General features: G+C 44.3%; 1 protein-coding gene across 1 annotated transcript in view; it reads right to left on the reverse strand.

The window, feature by feature from the left end:
• The window catches only part of MICU3 (mitochondrial calcium uptake family member 3), a 378,395-nt gene that overhangs the window by 45,929 nt on the left and 317,956 nt on the right, over positions 1-14,510 (reverse strand). The window contains exon 14 of the mRNA XM_029587156.1: positions 11,835-11,992. Within this exon, the coding sequence (XP_029443016.1) occupies positions 11,835-11,992 (158 nt within the window). The remainder of the gene's footprint in view (positions 1-11,834; positions 11,993-14,510) is intronic.

A 14,510-nucleotide genomic window follows, 5' to 3' on the forward strand; every position in this document is an offset into this window, starting at 1 on the left:
GGTTTGGAGTCACACACGCCTTCCCTTATTTACAGGTCAGACATTATATCCAAGCGTTACCGGACGAGGCCAAGCGTCCCTCGACGTATCATACTCTTGACCAAATGTTTCAGTTCACGGCGGTTAATGCCCCCACTCTATCTGCCTACTATAAAATTCTAGTACGTACTGTGGAGGTAGATATGTGCGCTGTGCTGGAAGCTCGCTGGAATAAGGATGGGGTGTTCGTGGTTAGTCAGACAATATTGAACAGAGCATTTCGGAGGATAGCTAAGCTTTCGAATGCCACTAATTACCGTGAGCTTCAGTTTAAATTTCTCAGCCGGGCCTACATATCGCCGCAAGCGGCGCACATATCGACCATAGCGGCTACTGCGGCCTGTCCTAAATGTGGCGCAGTGATGGGGACTCTTTCTCACATGTTCTGGGAGTGTGCCTTCATACAGCGTTTTTGGCGAAGAATAGCGGCTTACTTAGCTGATTTGATAGATATCTCTTTTCCAGTAACCCCGATGTGGATGCTCTTTGGATGTATTTCCCCAATTCGAATTCGGGATCCGGGTTCCCGATTGCTTCTTCAAAAGGCTAGTTTAGTGGGGAAGAAGCTGATACTTTTGGCATGGAGAACTTCGGATATCCCGTCTTACTGGGCTTGGAGAAACCATTGGCATATTATGATGACCATGGAGAGTTTGGAGGCGAGGATCTCTCCGAAACGTAGACAGCGGTTTCTAAAGGTGTGGCAACCCTATATTCAATCTCTTTCCTCACATGCCCGCAGCTTGGTGATTAATGATTAAGCTTTCTGACAGTACTGGGGTGCCAACTCAACACTGTAGTAATATTATACTGAAGTGACACTATGGACAATGTTTCTTATGGCAGAATGTTCCCTTGTCTGGGGGGGGGAGGGTGTTTGACTGAGTACTGAGATACTTCTTGCTGTATTAGTTTCATGTGAGGAGGGGCCAAGTGTCCTGCTCTCCCTCACGTTGTTATTCTTACTGTTCCTTTTTAAAACTCAATAAAAACCGTTTAAACATAGAAGACATTCTCATCTTCTCCAAAGACCTTCCTTCCCACCATCGCGATGTCCGCCAGGTTCTCCAAAGACTACGGACCCATAAGCTATTCCCCAAGCTGGAGAAAGGCACATCTGAAAAGGAAAGCTTACCCTTCCAGGGATATATAGTTTCAAGCCATGGTTTCCGCATGGACCCTGAGAAAGTAAAGTGCATCCTGAGCTAGCCACAACCCTCTGGTCTCCGCCCCTTGCAAAGGTTTTTGGGATTCGCAAATGTCTTACAGGCGCTTTATTCCTAACTACTCGCAGATTGCAGCGCCCCTTACCGCGCTTACCAGGAGAGGAGCAAACACCAAAGATTGGCCTCCCAGAGGCAGTTACTGCTTTTCTTAAACTCAAGCAGGTCTTCCTCCAAGAACCATACCTCTGCCACCCTGACCCTACACGTCCTTTCATTCTCAAGGTCGATGCCTCCTCTGTGGGGGTAGGGGCAGTATTGAGCCAACTCTCTGATAAAGGAGTCCTTCGACCTTGCTCCTTCTTCTCCCGGAAGTTCTCCCAGACAGAGTGAAACTATGGCATTGGAGACAAAGATTTTCTAGCCATCAAACTGGCCTTAGAGGAGTGGCGACAATGATTGGAGGGGCACAACACTGTATCATGGTATATACTGACCACAAAACCCAAGAACATTTCTGCTATGCTCAACGTTTGAACATCCGTCAAGCCCGATGGTCCCTATTCTTCGCCCGTTTCAATTTTGAGGTAACATACAGACCAGCGACCAAGAACCTGAGAGCAGACGCTCGCTCCTGGTCCTTTGAAATAGAGGATACACCTGAAACCCCGGGCCATATAACTGATCCAACATGGATTCTCCTAGCTTCTTCCATGACCGTCTCCCCAGGAAAGATGGTCGTGCTTCTTCGTCTCCATCAGAAAGTGCTGGAATGGTCTCACAATTCTCGCATCGCAAGACATCCTGGTCAGGCCTGGACTCTTGCACTACTCCATCAGTTTTCCTGGTGGCCATGGATGCGGGGCGATGTCAAGGCCTATGTGGACTCTTATCCCACCTATGCCCAACAAAAGCCTATGGTGAGATGACCTTGGGGGCTGTTACAGCCATTGCCAGCCTCCGAGGCATGCTGGACCCATTTGTCCACCGATTTCGTGGTGGACCTCCTACTCTCTAACAGCTGCCATATTGTTTGGGTCGTTATCGACCATTTTTCTAAGATGGCTCATTTCATGACTTTTTCTGGCCTCCCTTCTGCACTGGAACTGGCAAAGTTGTTCATCACCCACATCTTCTGGCTACACAGGCTACCCCAACACATTCTTTTGGATTGAGGCACCCAGTTCACAGTGAAGTATTGGCGCTCTCTTTGCCAGAAATTCAATATCAAATTAGATGTCTTACCATCCCCAGGCTAACCGAAAGGCGTACACTCAAGATCTTCCTGAGGTCCTTTATCAATGAACATCAGGGCAACTGGTCTACCCTCTTACCGTGGGCTGAATTTTCCCAAAACTTTCACACCAGCACCTCCACTGGTGCCTCCCTGTTCCTGATTGTCTATTGACGGCAACCGACTTCCCCATTACCCATCCCATTATCGGTTCCATCACCTGCTGCTCAACTGACCACCCATGAACTCCAGGAGCTATGGACCCAGACCAAGGCTATATTAAAAAAGCCGCCCTCAAAGCCAAAGAGTCAACGCATGTGCACAGACATGTAGCCCTGCAATTCAAGCCCAGTGACAAGGTCTGGCTAAGTGCCAGACACATTCATCTTAGGATACCTTCCTTGCTGCTAGCACCATGCTACATACGACCTTTCTTCGTCATCCGGCAGATAGGGCCAGTCACGTATCAATTATGCCTACCTATGGCCCTAAGGATCCATAATGTGTTCCATTCTCCCCGAAGGATTCCAGAACCCCCAGAGATCGTCTCAGAAAAGGACCAACTATACCAAGTAAAAGAGATCTTGGACGTTTACCGGCGTAACAAGAGGTGGGAGTACTTGATGCCCTAGGAAGGATATGGTCCCGAAGAAAATACTTGGGAACCTGCCACCAACATCAAGAGTTTACTCAAACAGTTCCACGTCTCTCATCCCAAGAAACCTAAACCCTTGAGAGGGGTGGTTAAAGGATGGGGTACTGTTGCGCTCGCCGGCCTTGGAGCCCTGTGGTCAGCCACACTCACCTCCTTATGCTGCGCTCCTCCCGCACCTCATGAAACTCACCGCCAATCCGCAGCACAGACAACCGATCCCTCTGCCACTACTCCTCACCTTCTCATGGCTCAGAGCCACCGGTGCCACTGCTGGCTTCCTGCATCCACCAGCAGTCCCTTAGGCATGCGCGCTTCTCCCCTCCTCTTAAAGGGCTGCGGTGGGAAAACCTCCGTGGACCTCCCTCATGACGCCAGTGCTCCCAAACTATTTAAGGCCAGGTCCTGCCATTGTTCCTGGTCTCTGCAACAGGTCAAACTCCGTGTGAGTAGCAGGTTGCCTGACCCATTGGTTCAACTTCCTCGGATTGACTCTTGGCTCTGACCTCGGACTTCTTCCTGGACTTGCTTGATTGCCGCCTGCCCCAACCTTGGTATGATGCCTGGACTTGCCTGATTGCCGCCTGCCCCGACCCTTGAACATCCTGACTCTTCTTCCATCGGTGGACCATCATGGGAACCCTTGTCTTCGGAGACCTGCGCCTAAGTCCAGCCGGTCCCAGCACCCAAGGGCTTAACCTGTGGGGAACATGGGCTAGTAGTGGTGAATGTCCTGTTGGGTCTCCGCACTGACTACTCCACCTGCCAATGACGAGGACCTGCAGGGCTCCTGGTAGCGTCAACCTCGTCTTGATCCAAGGGTCCACTTGTACAATAGTAACTTCAATCAAAGCTGCAAACTCTCGCATTTGTGGCAAAGCTTAAATGCCGTCCACTTACCCAGTTCAGGTCAGTTTCCACAATAATTTCTTTTCATGGACAAACACAATCATTATTTGAGACACAACTTCTACTTACAGGACTAAATAGCGCTTCAAGACTTTCATATCCCATAATATAACATTAGTATACACAAGGAGAAGAGCTCAAAGGTCTTCCACTGGGACCCCACACCGTCACTTGGTCTCCCTGCCATCTAAATGCCGGTAACACCCTCCAGGTGGTCCCAGCATATCTTCTGAATCCCTTGAGGACCAATCCAAATCCTCAGGGGCAGGGCCATACCCCTGGCTATCAATAGTATGAAACTATATATAGACCCCACAAAAAACAGTGATCCACTAATATATGATCATACCAAGAACAGAACTCACTGTTCTATCACTGTGAATAAAAATTATTTTTCTATTAGATTTATTAATATCTTGTGTCAATTTCGTTATTATCTTCAGTGCCTACATGATAAGTGGACAAGTATTTTTTTTAAAATATTTAGAATTCCATCTCAAAAGACTTTTTTTTAGAGTAGGCAGAAGGTTTTATATATAGTGTAGGCATCCCTGCACCAAATTATTGTAATCATAATCATTAACCTCCTACCACGTCCATATTCATTTCTTTGAAGAATTTTTTGAGCATTTGAGTCCCGAAACTATCCTGACATCCATCAAGTTGTTGGCTCTGATTTCCTTAAAAGGTGGTAAACTTGTAGCTTGAAATTTAGTGGTCGTTTAAAGCGGATACCTTCCAACTTCCTGTGTGCTGGCTTCCTTTGATGATGAATATCGATCACGACATGCTCGTGTACGTCTTTCCTCAGGGGAGTCTCTCAATAAAAACCTCCAGCAAGCAGGGTTCTTGCCTCGCTGTGTTCTTTGTGTTCAAGGTGTCGATGTTGCGTGCATTTCGACACTCCATGCCATCTAACAGATGTCGTGGACGTCTACTGAACCAGTTCGTGAGCTACTTCCTCTTAAATACTGAAACCGGAGCATACCTGTTGAGCCAATGGGTGTCCTTCAAATTTAAAAAAACTATCAGGACCTCTGCCATTCCGTGGTAAAGTGCCGATTCACCTGTGTACCGAGATGTGCTTGGTTCGCCTAAAGGGGCACGTCCTCCATGATGTTTTACCCTTTAATCGGACCCTGACAGGGAGGTACATCATTACCTCTTCTGGTCGGACCTGAAAGAGATGATCTACATGGTACCTCCTCCATTAATCTATACTGACAGGTCATCGTTGACTCCTCTACTCATCTGTACTGTCTAATCTGACCTGAAAGAAATAATATACCACTGCAGACAGTACTTAGCTGGAAAAGACGGTGTTTACTATCGCTCTGTACTAAGAGAGCGCTATTCACTCTCATTTTGTGCTGTTTTCTAAACTACAATAAAGTATTCGAATTTAGCTCGTCATTCATACCTCTCGGAGTAGATGATGCTAATCTATATATCTAGAAAGCCTCACGGTAGTTTAGTTTGGCTCCAATGTCCCCACCTCGTGGCGGCATGTGTATTTGCTCTAAAACTGTCCATTTTAATTCAGGGATGGTATGGCCCTCCTCTTTCAGATGCTGAACCATGGGGGCTGTCATTTTTGCCGTATTGAACCTTGATTTGTGTTCGCCCAATCTAACTCTTATTGGGCGTGTTGTTCGACCTACATAAATCTTTGGGCAGGGGCACACAATGACATAGATGACATTGTTTGAGTTATAATCTGTATTTGATCTTCTCCATACTCTATACTTTGTGACTGGATCCTCCCATAGTACTCCGGTCAATGTCTGAGTACACCAACTGCAATGACCGCATGTCTGATGACCTGTTACTGCTTCTGATGGTGCTACAGGATTGAGTTGAGCATGGAATATTTTATCCCTGAAGTTTCTACGCCATGCAATGGCAAAAATCGGGAGTTCCTTGAAAGCATCATGGAGGGAAAGTACATGCCAATGTCGTTTAATTGCAGTGATGATGATCCCAACTGCTGTGGACTGTTGTAATACACATGTTAATCTAACCTCTCATATTTTGATTTGTATTGTAATAGTGCTTGGCGGTCACTAAACTTGGCTCTCCTGTGTGCTCGGGAAATAGCCTTCTGTGGATATCCTCTCTTATGGAATCCACTTTGTAAGATGTTTGCTTGTGCTTCAAAGCCTTCTTCTGTGGAACATATGTGTCTTGCTCTAAAATATTGGCTCACTGGGAGCCCCATTTTAAAGCTGAGTGCATGGTGACTTGAAAATCTCAATAAATTATTGCGGTCTGTGGGTTTGTGATGAATGGTGGTGTGAAACTGTACAGGACGGGATCATCATCACTGCAATTAAACGACATTGGCATGTACTTTCCCTCCATGATGCATTCAAGGAACTCCCGATGTTTGCCTTCACACGGGGGAGAAACATCAGGGATAAAATAGTCCATGCTCAACTCAATCCTTTAGCACCATCAGAAGCAGTAACAGGTCATCAGACATGCGGTCATTGCAGTTGGTGTACTCAGACATTGACCGGAGTACTATGGGAGGATCCAGTCACTAAGTATAGAGTACGGAGAAGATCAAATACAGATTGTAACTCAATCAGGCCGATACAGTAAAGTCCGCAGGGGAGCGTGATTCAGTATTTAAATTAGGCCCAGCGGTAAAAACGGGCAAAAGGAGGCGCTAAGGACACTAGCACGTCCCTAGCGCCTCCTTTTTGACAGGAGCGGCGGCTGTCAGCGGGTTTGACAGCAGACGCTCAATTTTGCCGGCATCGGTTCTCAAGCCCGCTGATAGCCACGGGCTCGGAAACCAGACGCCGGCAAAATTGAGCGTCCGGTTTTCGGCCCGACAGCCACGGGCCGAATTCAAAATTTTTTTTTTTAACTTTTTTAACTCTTCGGGACTTCTGACTTAATATCGCCATGATATTAAGTCGGAGGGTGCACAGAAAAGCAGTTTTTACTGCTTTTCTGTGCACTTTCTCGGTTGCCGGAAGAAATTAGCGCCTACCTTTGGGTAGGCGCTAATTTCTGAAAGTAAAATGTGCGACTTAGCTGCACATTTTACTTTCTGAATCGCGTGCGAATACCTAATAGGGCCATCAACATGCATTTGCATGTTAAGGGCGCTATTAGGTGCCACGGGTTGGACGCGCGTTTTCCTCCCCTTACTGAATAAGGGGTAAGGGAAAACGCGCGTCCAAGAGCGTCGGAGCGCACTGTACTGTATCGGCCTGAATGTCATCTATGTCATTGTGTGCCCCTGCCCAAAGATTTATGTAGGTCGAACAACACGCCCAATAAGAGTTAGACTGGGCGAACACAAATCAAGGTTCAATATGGCAAAAATGACAACCCCCATGATTCAGCATCTGAAAGAAGAGGGCCATACCATCCCTGAATTAAAATGGACAATTTTAGAGCAAATACACATGTCGCCACGAGGTGGGGACATTGGAGCCAAACTAAACTACCGTGAGGCTTTCTAGATATATAGATTAGCATCATCTACTCCGAGAGGTATGAATGATGAGCTAAATTTGAATACTTTATTGTAGTTTAGAAAACAGCACAAAATGACAGTGAATATCACTCTCTTAGCGCAGAGCGATAGTAAACACTGTCTTTTCCAGCTAAGTACTGTCTGCAGTGGTATATTATTTCTTTCAGGTCAGATTAGACAAATGAGTAGAGGAGGCAGCGATGAGCTGTCAGTATAGATTAATGGGGGAGGGACCATGTAGATCATCTCTTTCAGGTCCAACCAGCCAATGTGGATTAATAGAGGAGGTAATGATGTAGCTCCCTGTCAGGTCCGATTAAAGGTAAAACATCATGGAGGACGTGCCCCTTTAGGCGAACCAAGCGCATCTCGGTACACAGGTGAATCGGCACTTTACCACTGAATGGCAGAGATCCTGATAGGTGTTTTTAAATTTGAAGGACACTCATTAGCTCAACAGGTATGCTCCGGTTTCAGTATTTAAGAGGAAGTAGCTCACGAACTGGTTCAGTAGACGTCCACGACATCTGTTGGATGGCATGGAGTGGCGAAAATGAACGCAACATTGACAGCTTGAACACAAAGAACACAGCGAGGCAAGAACCCTGCTTGTTGGAGCTTTTTATTGAGAGACTCCCCTGAGGAAAGACGTGTAGTCTGAAACACAAGCGTGTCGGGATCAATATTCATCATCAAAGGAAGTTGGAAGGTACCCGCTTTAAACGACCACTAAATTTCAAATTTCAAGCTACAAGTTTGCCACCTTTTAAGGAAATCAGAACCAACAACATGATGGATGTCAGGATAGTTTCTGGACTCTAACACTTAAATGCTCAAAAAATACTTCAAAAAAATGAATATGAAGGCGGTAGGAGGTTAATGATTATAATTGCAATAATTTGGTGCAGGGACGCCTACACTATATATGAAACCTTCTGCCTACTCTAAAAAAAGTATTTTTAGATGGAATTCTAAATATCTTTTAAAAAATACTTGTCCACTTATCGTGTAGGCACTGAAGATAATAACGAAATTGACACAAGATATTAATAAATCAAATAGAAAAATAATTTTTATTCACAGTGATAGAACAGTTAGTCCTGTTCTTGGTATGATCATATATCAGTAGTATGAGCCTGGATTTCTTATAACCAGAGCTTTTCATGGCCAGCTATCACACTTTTTGCCCCAAAACTTATACATATAATTTTATTAAATACCTATATGAATTGCACATAGAATAGAAAATAAGTTTATACTTCAAAAGTCTTTATTTCCACACCTAAAGGAGGCAATTTTTAAACTTTCCGCAATGGCACAAAGTCTGGGAGCAATTCTTTACCTGCAGACATCGCACTAAATTTCAAAGAGAAAGCACACATGCGCAAAGTGGACATTTGATTCTGCTTTTTGTGCAGGTATATTTTCCAGGGAAAATAATGCATGTAGAGCTAAAAATGCATTTTACATGTGTTATTTCCTCCCCGATTTAAAAATTTTCTCAGGAATGTCTCTCCTAAAAGAGGCTAAAAGTATGCATGTTGATATCTTTCTTTAATCTAATCTTTAATCTAACTTCCCTTCGTTTTTCTTCTCCAACATCTCTCTCTTGCCCATTTCTCACCTTTCATCTCTCTATTTACCATGTTTCCACTTCCCTGCCACTTTTCCCAATGACCCCTCCCCATATCTCCTTTGATGGTTCTCCCTTTCCTTGCTTTCCACCATTCCACTCTGCCTGAAGTCCCCCCAACCTCAAAACATTTCTCCCCAGTCTTGCTGTCTCCTGTGACAATTGGTGAGCAGAAACAAAGTAAGACCACCTTCTGGGTAAGGCTGGTCTTGAACCACTGGGTGGTGTTGATAAATCTTTGTTGGGACAATTTTCAAATTGCCAGCACTGATGCAAAGTCCATAGGTGACTTTTTAACTGCAGGCTTTGCAGCAATTCTCAAAGCAAAAGTGTGTGCATATTTTCCTTTTGAAAAATGTCCCAGGAAAAAAGCACCTGCTTTTTCTGAGGATACTTTTTTCCATAGAAAATGCACATAAATTTAAAAATACAATTATGCATGTTATTTTCTCTCCCAACCTAATTATGCCCCCAGAGTAAAAGTATGCCTGTTGTGAAGCAAAGCCTACACTTTTAGTCATACAATAGAGGGGAATTTTCCAACAGCCCTTTTAGCCAGGCAAATTGGTATTTACCCTGGTAAATGGCTTTTGAAAATTGTCCTCCCTGAGCAAGGAAAGAGATATGTTACTGAGCTTGATTCAGAAGCCAACAGCAATGCCCCAAGCAATTGGATGGGACTCTGCCTTCCTGTTTCCCAGCAACTCAACTGACCCAAAGAATGAGCTCCTTGACACTTGATGTGGTGTATTGAATACCAGAATCTGTTTGTGGGTACCGAGAGTGCTGGAATTAAACCGTCTTGTGACTACCTTGGTTAGATGACCTTAGAAGTGACCATGTCTGTAAGTACCTGTCAAATTTTGTGAAATTCCTAAAACTAGAACTAAAGGTACTTGGAACTGATAGTGAACTTGGTTGCATCATAACCCATGTTCAAGGAGAGCTGGTATCTGAGTTGTTGAAAACCTGTGATGAAGAGAACCTGCATTTTTGTGTTACCTCTGTGTTTAAATAAAGTTAAGCACAGGACTGGGATTTCAGTACATAAAGGCTGAGAAGCTGACACAAGCATGGAATTAGTGGGATTCAGGAGAGGCAGCAGACACCACAGGGACAGTGAAAATTGCTGCATTTCCTGTTCCCAAAGCTGCCTCTTTTTCCTCCTTCCCCTGTGCATCCTTTATTTCTAATCAAGAAGCCCATATAATAGAAGTCAGGAGGAGGCGGCATCAGTTGGAAGATACTGTAAGGCAGGGCCTTCCCTGTGCCCTGCAGAGCGTACTGCCTCAGTTTTAATTTCATGACCAGCTGTCTCTCGTGCTCTTCTCATACTAGTGATGCAAGATTTACATGATCCCCTGTTACCATAAGACTGGGAGATGCCGGTGATCTGGGAGATGGGAGGACAGATCAATGCTGGCAATGGATCACCAAGAGGAATGAGATTGGCTCTTCCTGTGGCAATTGCAGGTGATTACCTCCTGCAGTTCTGGTTCTTTTCTCCAATGTGGTTGCAGTGGTCTGGCTGTGTACTCCTTAAGAGGCTTTTAAGTACCCCCACATACTCCTGGTTAAGAATTACTGCCTTAGAAAACTGAAACAGAAGAGGATCTTCTTCTCAAATCTATATCTCTTAATGGTCTTAACAACAAACTTGACTGCTCTGTTTTCTTATAAGCAGAACTGTGTTGTGTTTGGTTTGTTTTTTGTAGAGATGTTACACAAGCAGAAACACTTAGGTCACTTATTGTTGTGCCTATATTCTTTGGGTACACACTAGAGGCTTTTGAGGGTAGAATCTTTTATAGAACTTCTTAAATTTACATGAGTATATCCACCATAAAATGTCATTATCCTGAACTGTATGGAATGGTAATTTATACAGTATATTTAAATGCATATTTTTAAAAATGGAGCAGAGTTCAACGATCTGGTTTTAGAAATTTTGTATCTATAAGTATTGTTGCATGTAAGCAGTTATGAATGATAGCGTGTGGTATATATCTAACTAAAAGATAAGCTGGTAAATGGTGAATGTGTGGGTATGAGGTATGTGCTATATGGTGTATCTGGTGGGGAGAGCAGACCTTATGATAATGTAATTAATAATAATGATTTTATGGGATATTATGTTTAAACACTGACTGCAATAAATCTTTTTGCATCTTTCAGAAGATTATTTTATAGGTCCTAGTTTGATATGCTGAGTTAGAAATTACAATACATGAATGTAGGTATACAACTGAATAACTAATGTAGTGTTAACCTATCAGCTGCTGATTTTAGAGAGATGTCATTACTAATAGACATTTATGCCAGCCTGGTATCCTCCAGGTGTAGATGTTTGATGCTTGATCTGCACTAAGATACATAGGAATCTTCATGTTGTGTTTTCTCCATAAAGATTAATAGCACTATGAAAAGCATACTGAATTACAGTGATGTACTTTTTGTTTTAACTAATGTATTGCACATTTACACTTTTTTGGGGATTAGTTTGAAAGTGTTTTTTGGAGGGTAAATGATAATACATAGAGCAGGCATTATTAAGTGCAGCCAGCAACAATACTATACCCCTCTAAGATGAGTAGTTGATGGATGTCTACTTACTAATATAAATAAATAAATGTCCCATAATTTACAAGTTATATCCAGTTCTCTTATTTATTCTTACAACACAAGGTATAGTATAAAATGAATATTCTTACCCTAAAACCTCTCTGTAGCCGGTCTTTCATAATGCCAACAAATTCTTTGTAACTCAACTGATCATCTTTGTCAACATCAAAGATCTTGAAGACTGTATTCACCAAATGTGGTGATAGCTTCAGGCCAGTAGCTACATATACAGCACGCTTGAACTCATCTAGGTAAACAACACATCAAAAGAAAGCAAGCACAAGGTGAAATAATATGTAGTTTAATCTGCAGGCATCTTTCATAATGCTTAAACACTGTCAATTATGATGCTTCAGCTTAGATTTTGAAAGCAGATTTAATTTGGAGAACCCTGTGAATCATTATGTTGTATTTACCTACAATGTTTAAAAAGTGATGAAAGCAAACATTCTATTTATAATTGCATTCCTGTTTTTATCATTACAGTTGTGTTCTGGCTTATTATATGTATTATTTTGATTTTCCTATTAGAAAGTAACCAGCATGTCTAATCACAACCCCGCGTTTCTGCTGCAGTTTACAGATAGATTCTGCAGCAAGAGTGTTGTGTTCCGCGCCCGCGGCCGTCCGCGAGCACGGCCCCCTACCTTGTTTCCGGACCGGGCCGGCAGCAGCATCAGGTCGGACGACTCTGCGTCCGAGCCCGGCGCCCCCGCGCGCTGGCGCGGGCCTCGGGGCGAACCGCCGGCTCCGGAGCCGTCCTGCTCCTCCCTTGTGGTCGCCTGCTGCTCTCCTCTGCGGCCCGGATCCAAGATGGCCGCCGCCATCTTAGGCGCGAGGCCGCGCCCCTTCACCAGATTTAAAGGGACCTCGTCCCTTTAATTACCCTCAGCTGTTTCCTATCCACAGGGCCAGAGGAAGTATAAAAGGAGACTTCCTCTGACCATTCCTTGACTTGGCAACGTCTCCTGTGAGTGTTGTTTGAGTCTGCTTGCTTCGGTGAGTTCCAGCGTCTTGACTCCTTGTTCCAGTTCTGTCTTGATTCCTGGTATTGATTTCGGATCGGCTAGCGGTGGTTCCTGGTACTGACTTCGGATCGGCTAGTGGTGGTTCCTGGTACTGACTTCGGATCGGCAAGCAGTGATTCTCTGGTGTGTGACTTCGGACTGGCAAGTGGTGATCCCTCGGTGTGTGACCTTGGACCGGTAAGCGATGATCCTCTGGCACTTGACCCTGGACCTCTTCTGACCATCGTCTCCAAGGGCCACCTAAGTCCAAGCGGCCTGGGTCCCTACGGGCTCCTCCCGGGGGGACCGCGGGCTTCCAGGGGTGAAGCTCCAGTCAGCCCTTGCACCGTACGTCTGTTCCTCAACCTCTCAAAGGTCCACCTATGTCCCAGCAGTCCGGATCCCTACGGGCTCCTCCTGGGGGGACCGTGGACCTCCAGCGGCGAAGACACACCTCCATTCCTCGATGTCACAAATCTTGGTCCACCTTCAGTTGCTCCTGCCTACAGTGCCGAGGGTCCGCTGGTCACATCTTCTGTTCCTGCCTCGCCTCCCGACGGGAGAGCCTATGGATCTTCCACCAAGGTATACCATCCTCCCATCAGCCCAAGGGTTCACAAGCCTGAGCATAACAAAGTGTTTGAAAAAATGAGGCAAAGTAATTTAAATTCTGCAGCAATTCTTTGGTAAACTTGCATTGTTTTCATATTAAATAATGTAAAATTGTATATTCCATTATAAAAATAAAATACTTTAAGGAATCTGTGTTACATAAGAACATATGATATGCCATACTGGGTCAGACCAACGGCCCATCAAGCCCAGTATCTTGTTTCCAACAGTGGCCAATCCAAGTCACAAGTACCTGGCAAGTACCCAAACATTAAATAAATCTCAAGCTACTATTGTTTATTAATTAATAGTAGTTTATGGATTTTTCCTCTAGGAACGTATCCAAACCTTTTTAAAACCCAGTTACATTAACTGCCTTAACCACATCCTCTGGTAATAAATTCCAGAGCTTAACTATGTGCTGAGTGAAAAAGAATTTTCTTCGATTTGTTTTAAATGAGCTATTTGCTAACTTCATGGAGTGCCCCCTAGTCCATCAATTATCTGAGAAAGTAAATAACTAATTTACATTATCATGTTCAAGTCCTTTCATGATTTTGTAGACCTCTATCATATCCCCCTCAGTCATCTCTTCTCCAAACTGAACAGCCCTAACTTCTTTATCCTTTCCTCATAGGGCAGCTGTTCCATGCCCCTTATCATTTTGGTCGCCCTTCTCTGCACTTTCTCTAGTGCAGCTATATCTTTTTTTTTAGATGTGATGACCAGAATTGCACACAGTATTCAAGGTGTGATCTCACCATGGAGTGAAACAGAGGTATTATGATATCCATCGTTTTATTTGCCATTTCCTTCCTAATAATGACTAACATTCTGTTTGCTTTTTTGATTGCCACAGCACACTGAGCCGACAATTTCAATGTATTATCAATATTAGGGGAGGAGATAGGCAGGGGAGGGCGAGAGAATCATGATGATGGGGAAGAGGGATTAGGAATCTTGGAAATGAAGGGAGGAGAAGGAAGAAGGATTGAGGAGGGGATGGGGAAGGGGAAGAAAAAAAGGACTGGAGAGAGAGAGGGATAGATAGTTGGGGGGAGGGAAAGGGAGGAAGCTGGATCAAGGAGAATAAGATAAAAGGAAGGAAAATAGGGGAGGGAAGGTCCAAATTATGGAAAAGAAGGA

Source organism: Rhinatrema bivittatum, chromosome 1, assembly GCF_901001135.1.
Source record: "Rhinatrema bivittatum chromosome 1, aRhiBiv1.1, whole genome shotgun sequence".
In the NCBI taxonomy this organism is placed as follows: Eukaryota; Metazoa; Chordata; class Amphibia; order Gymnophiona; family Rhinatrematidae; genus Rhinatrema; species Rhinatrema bivittatum.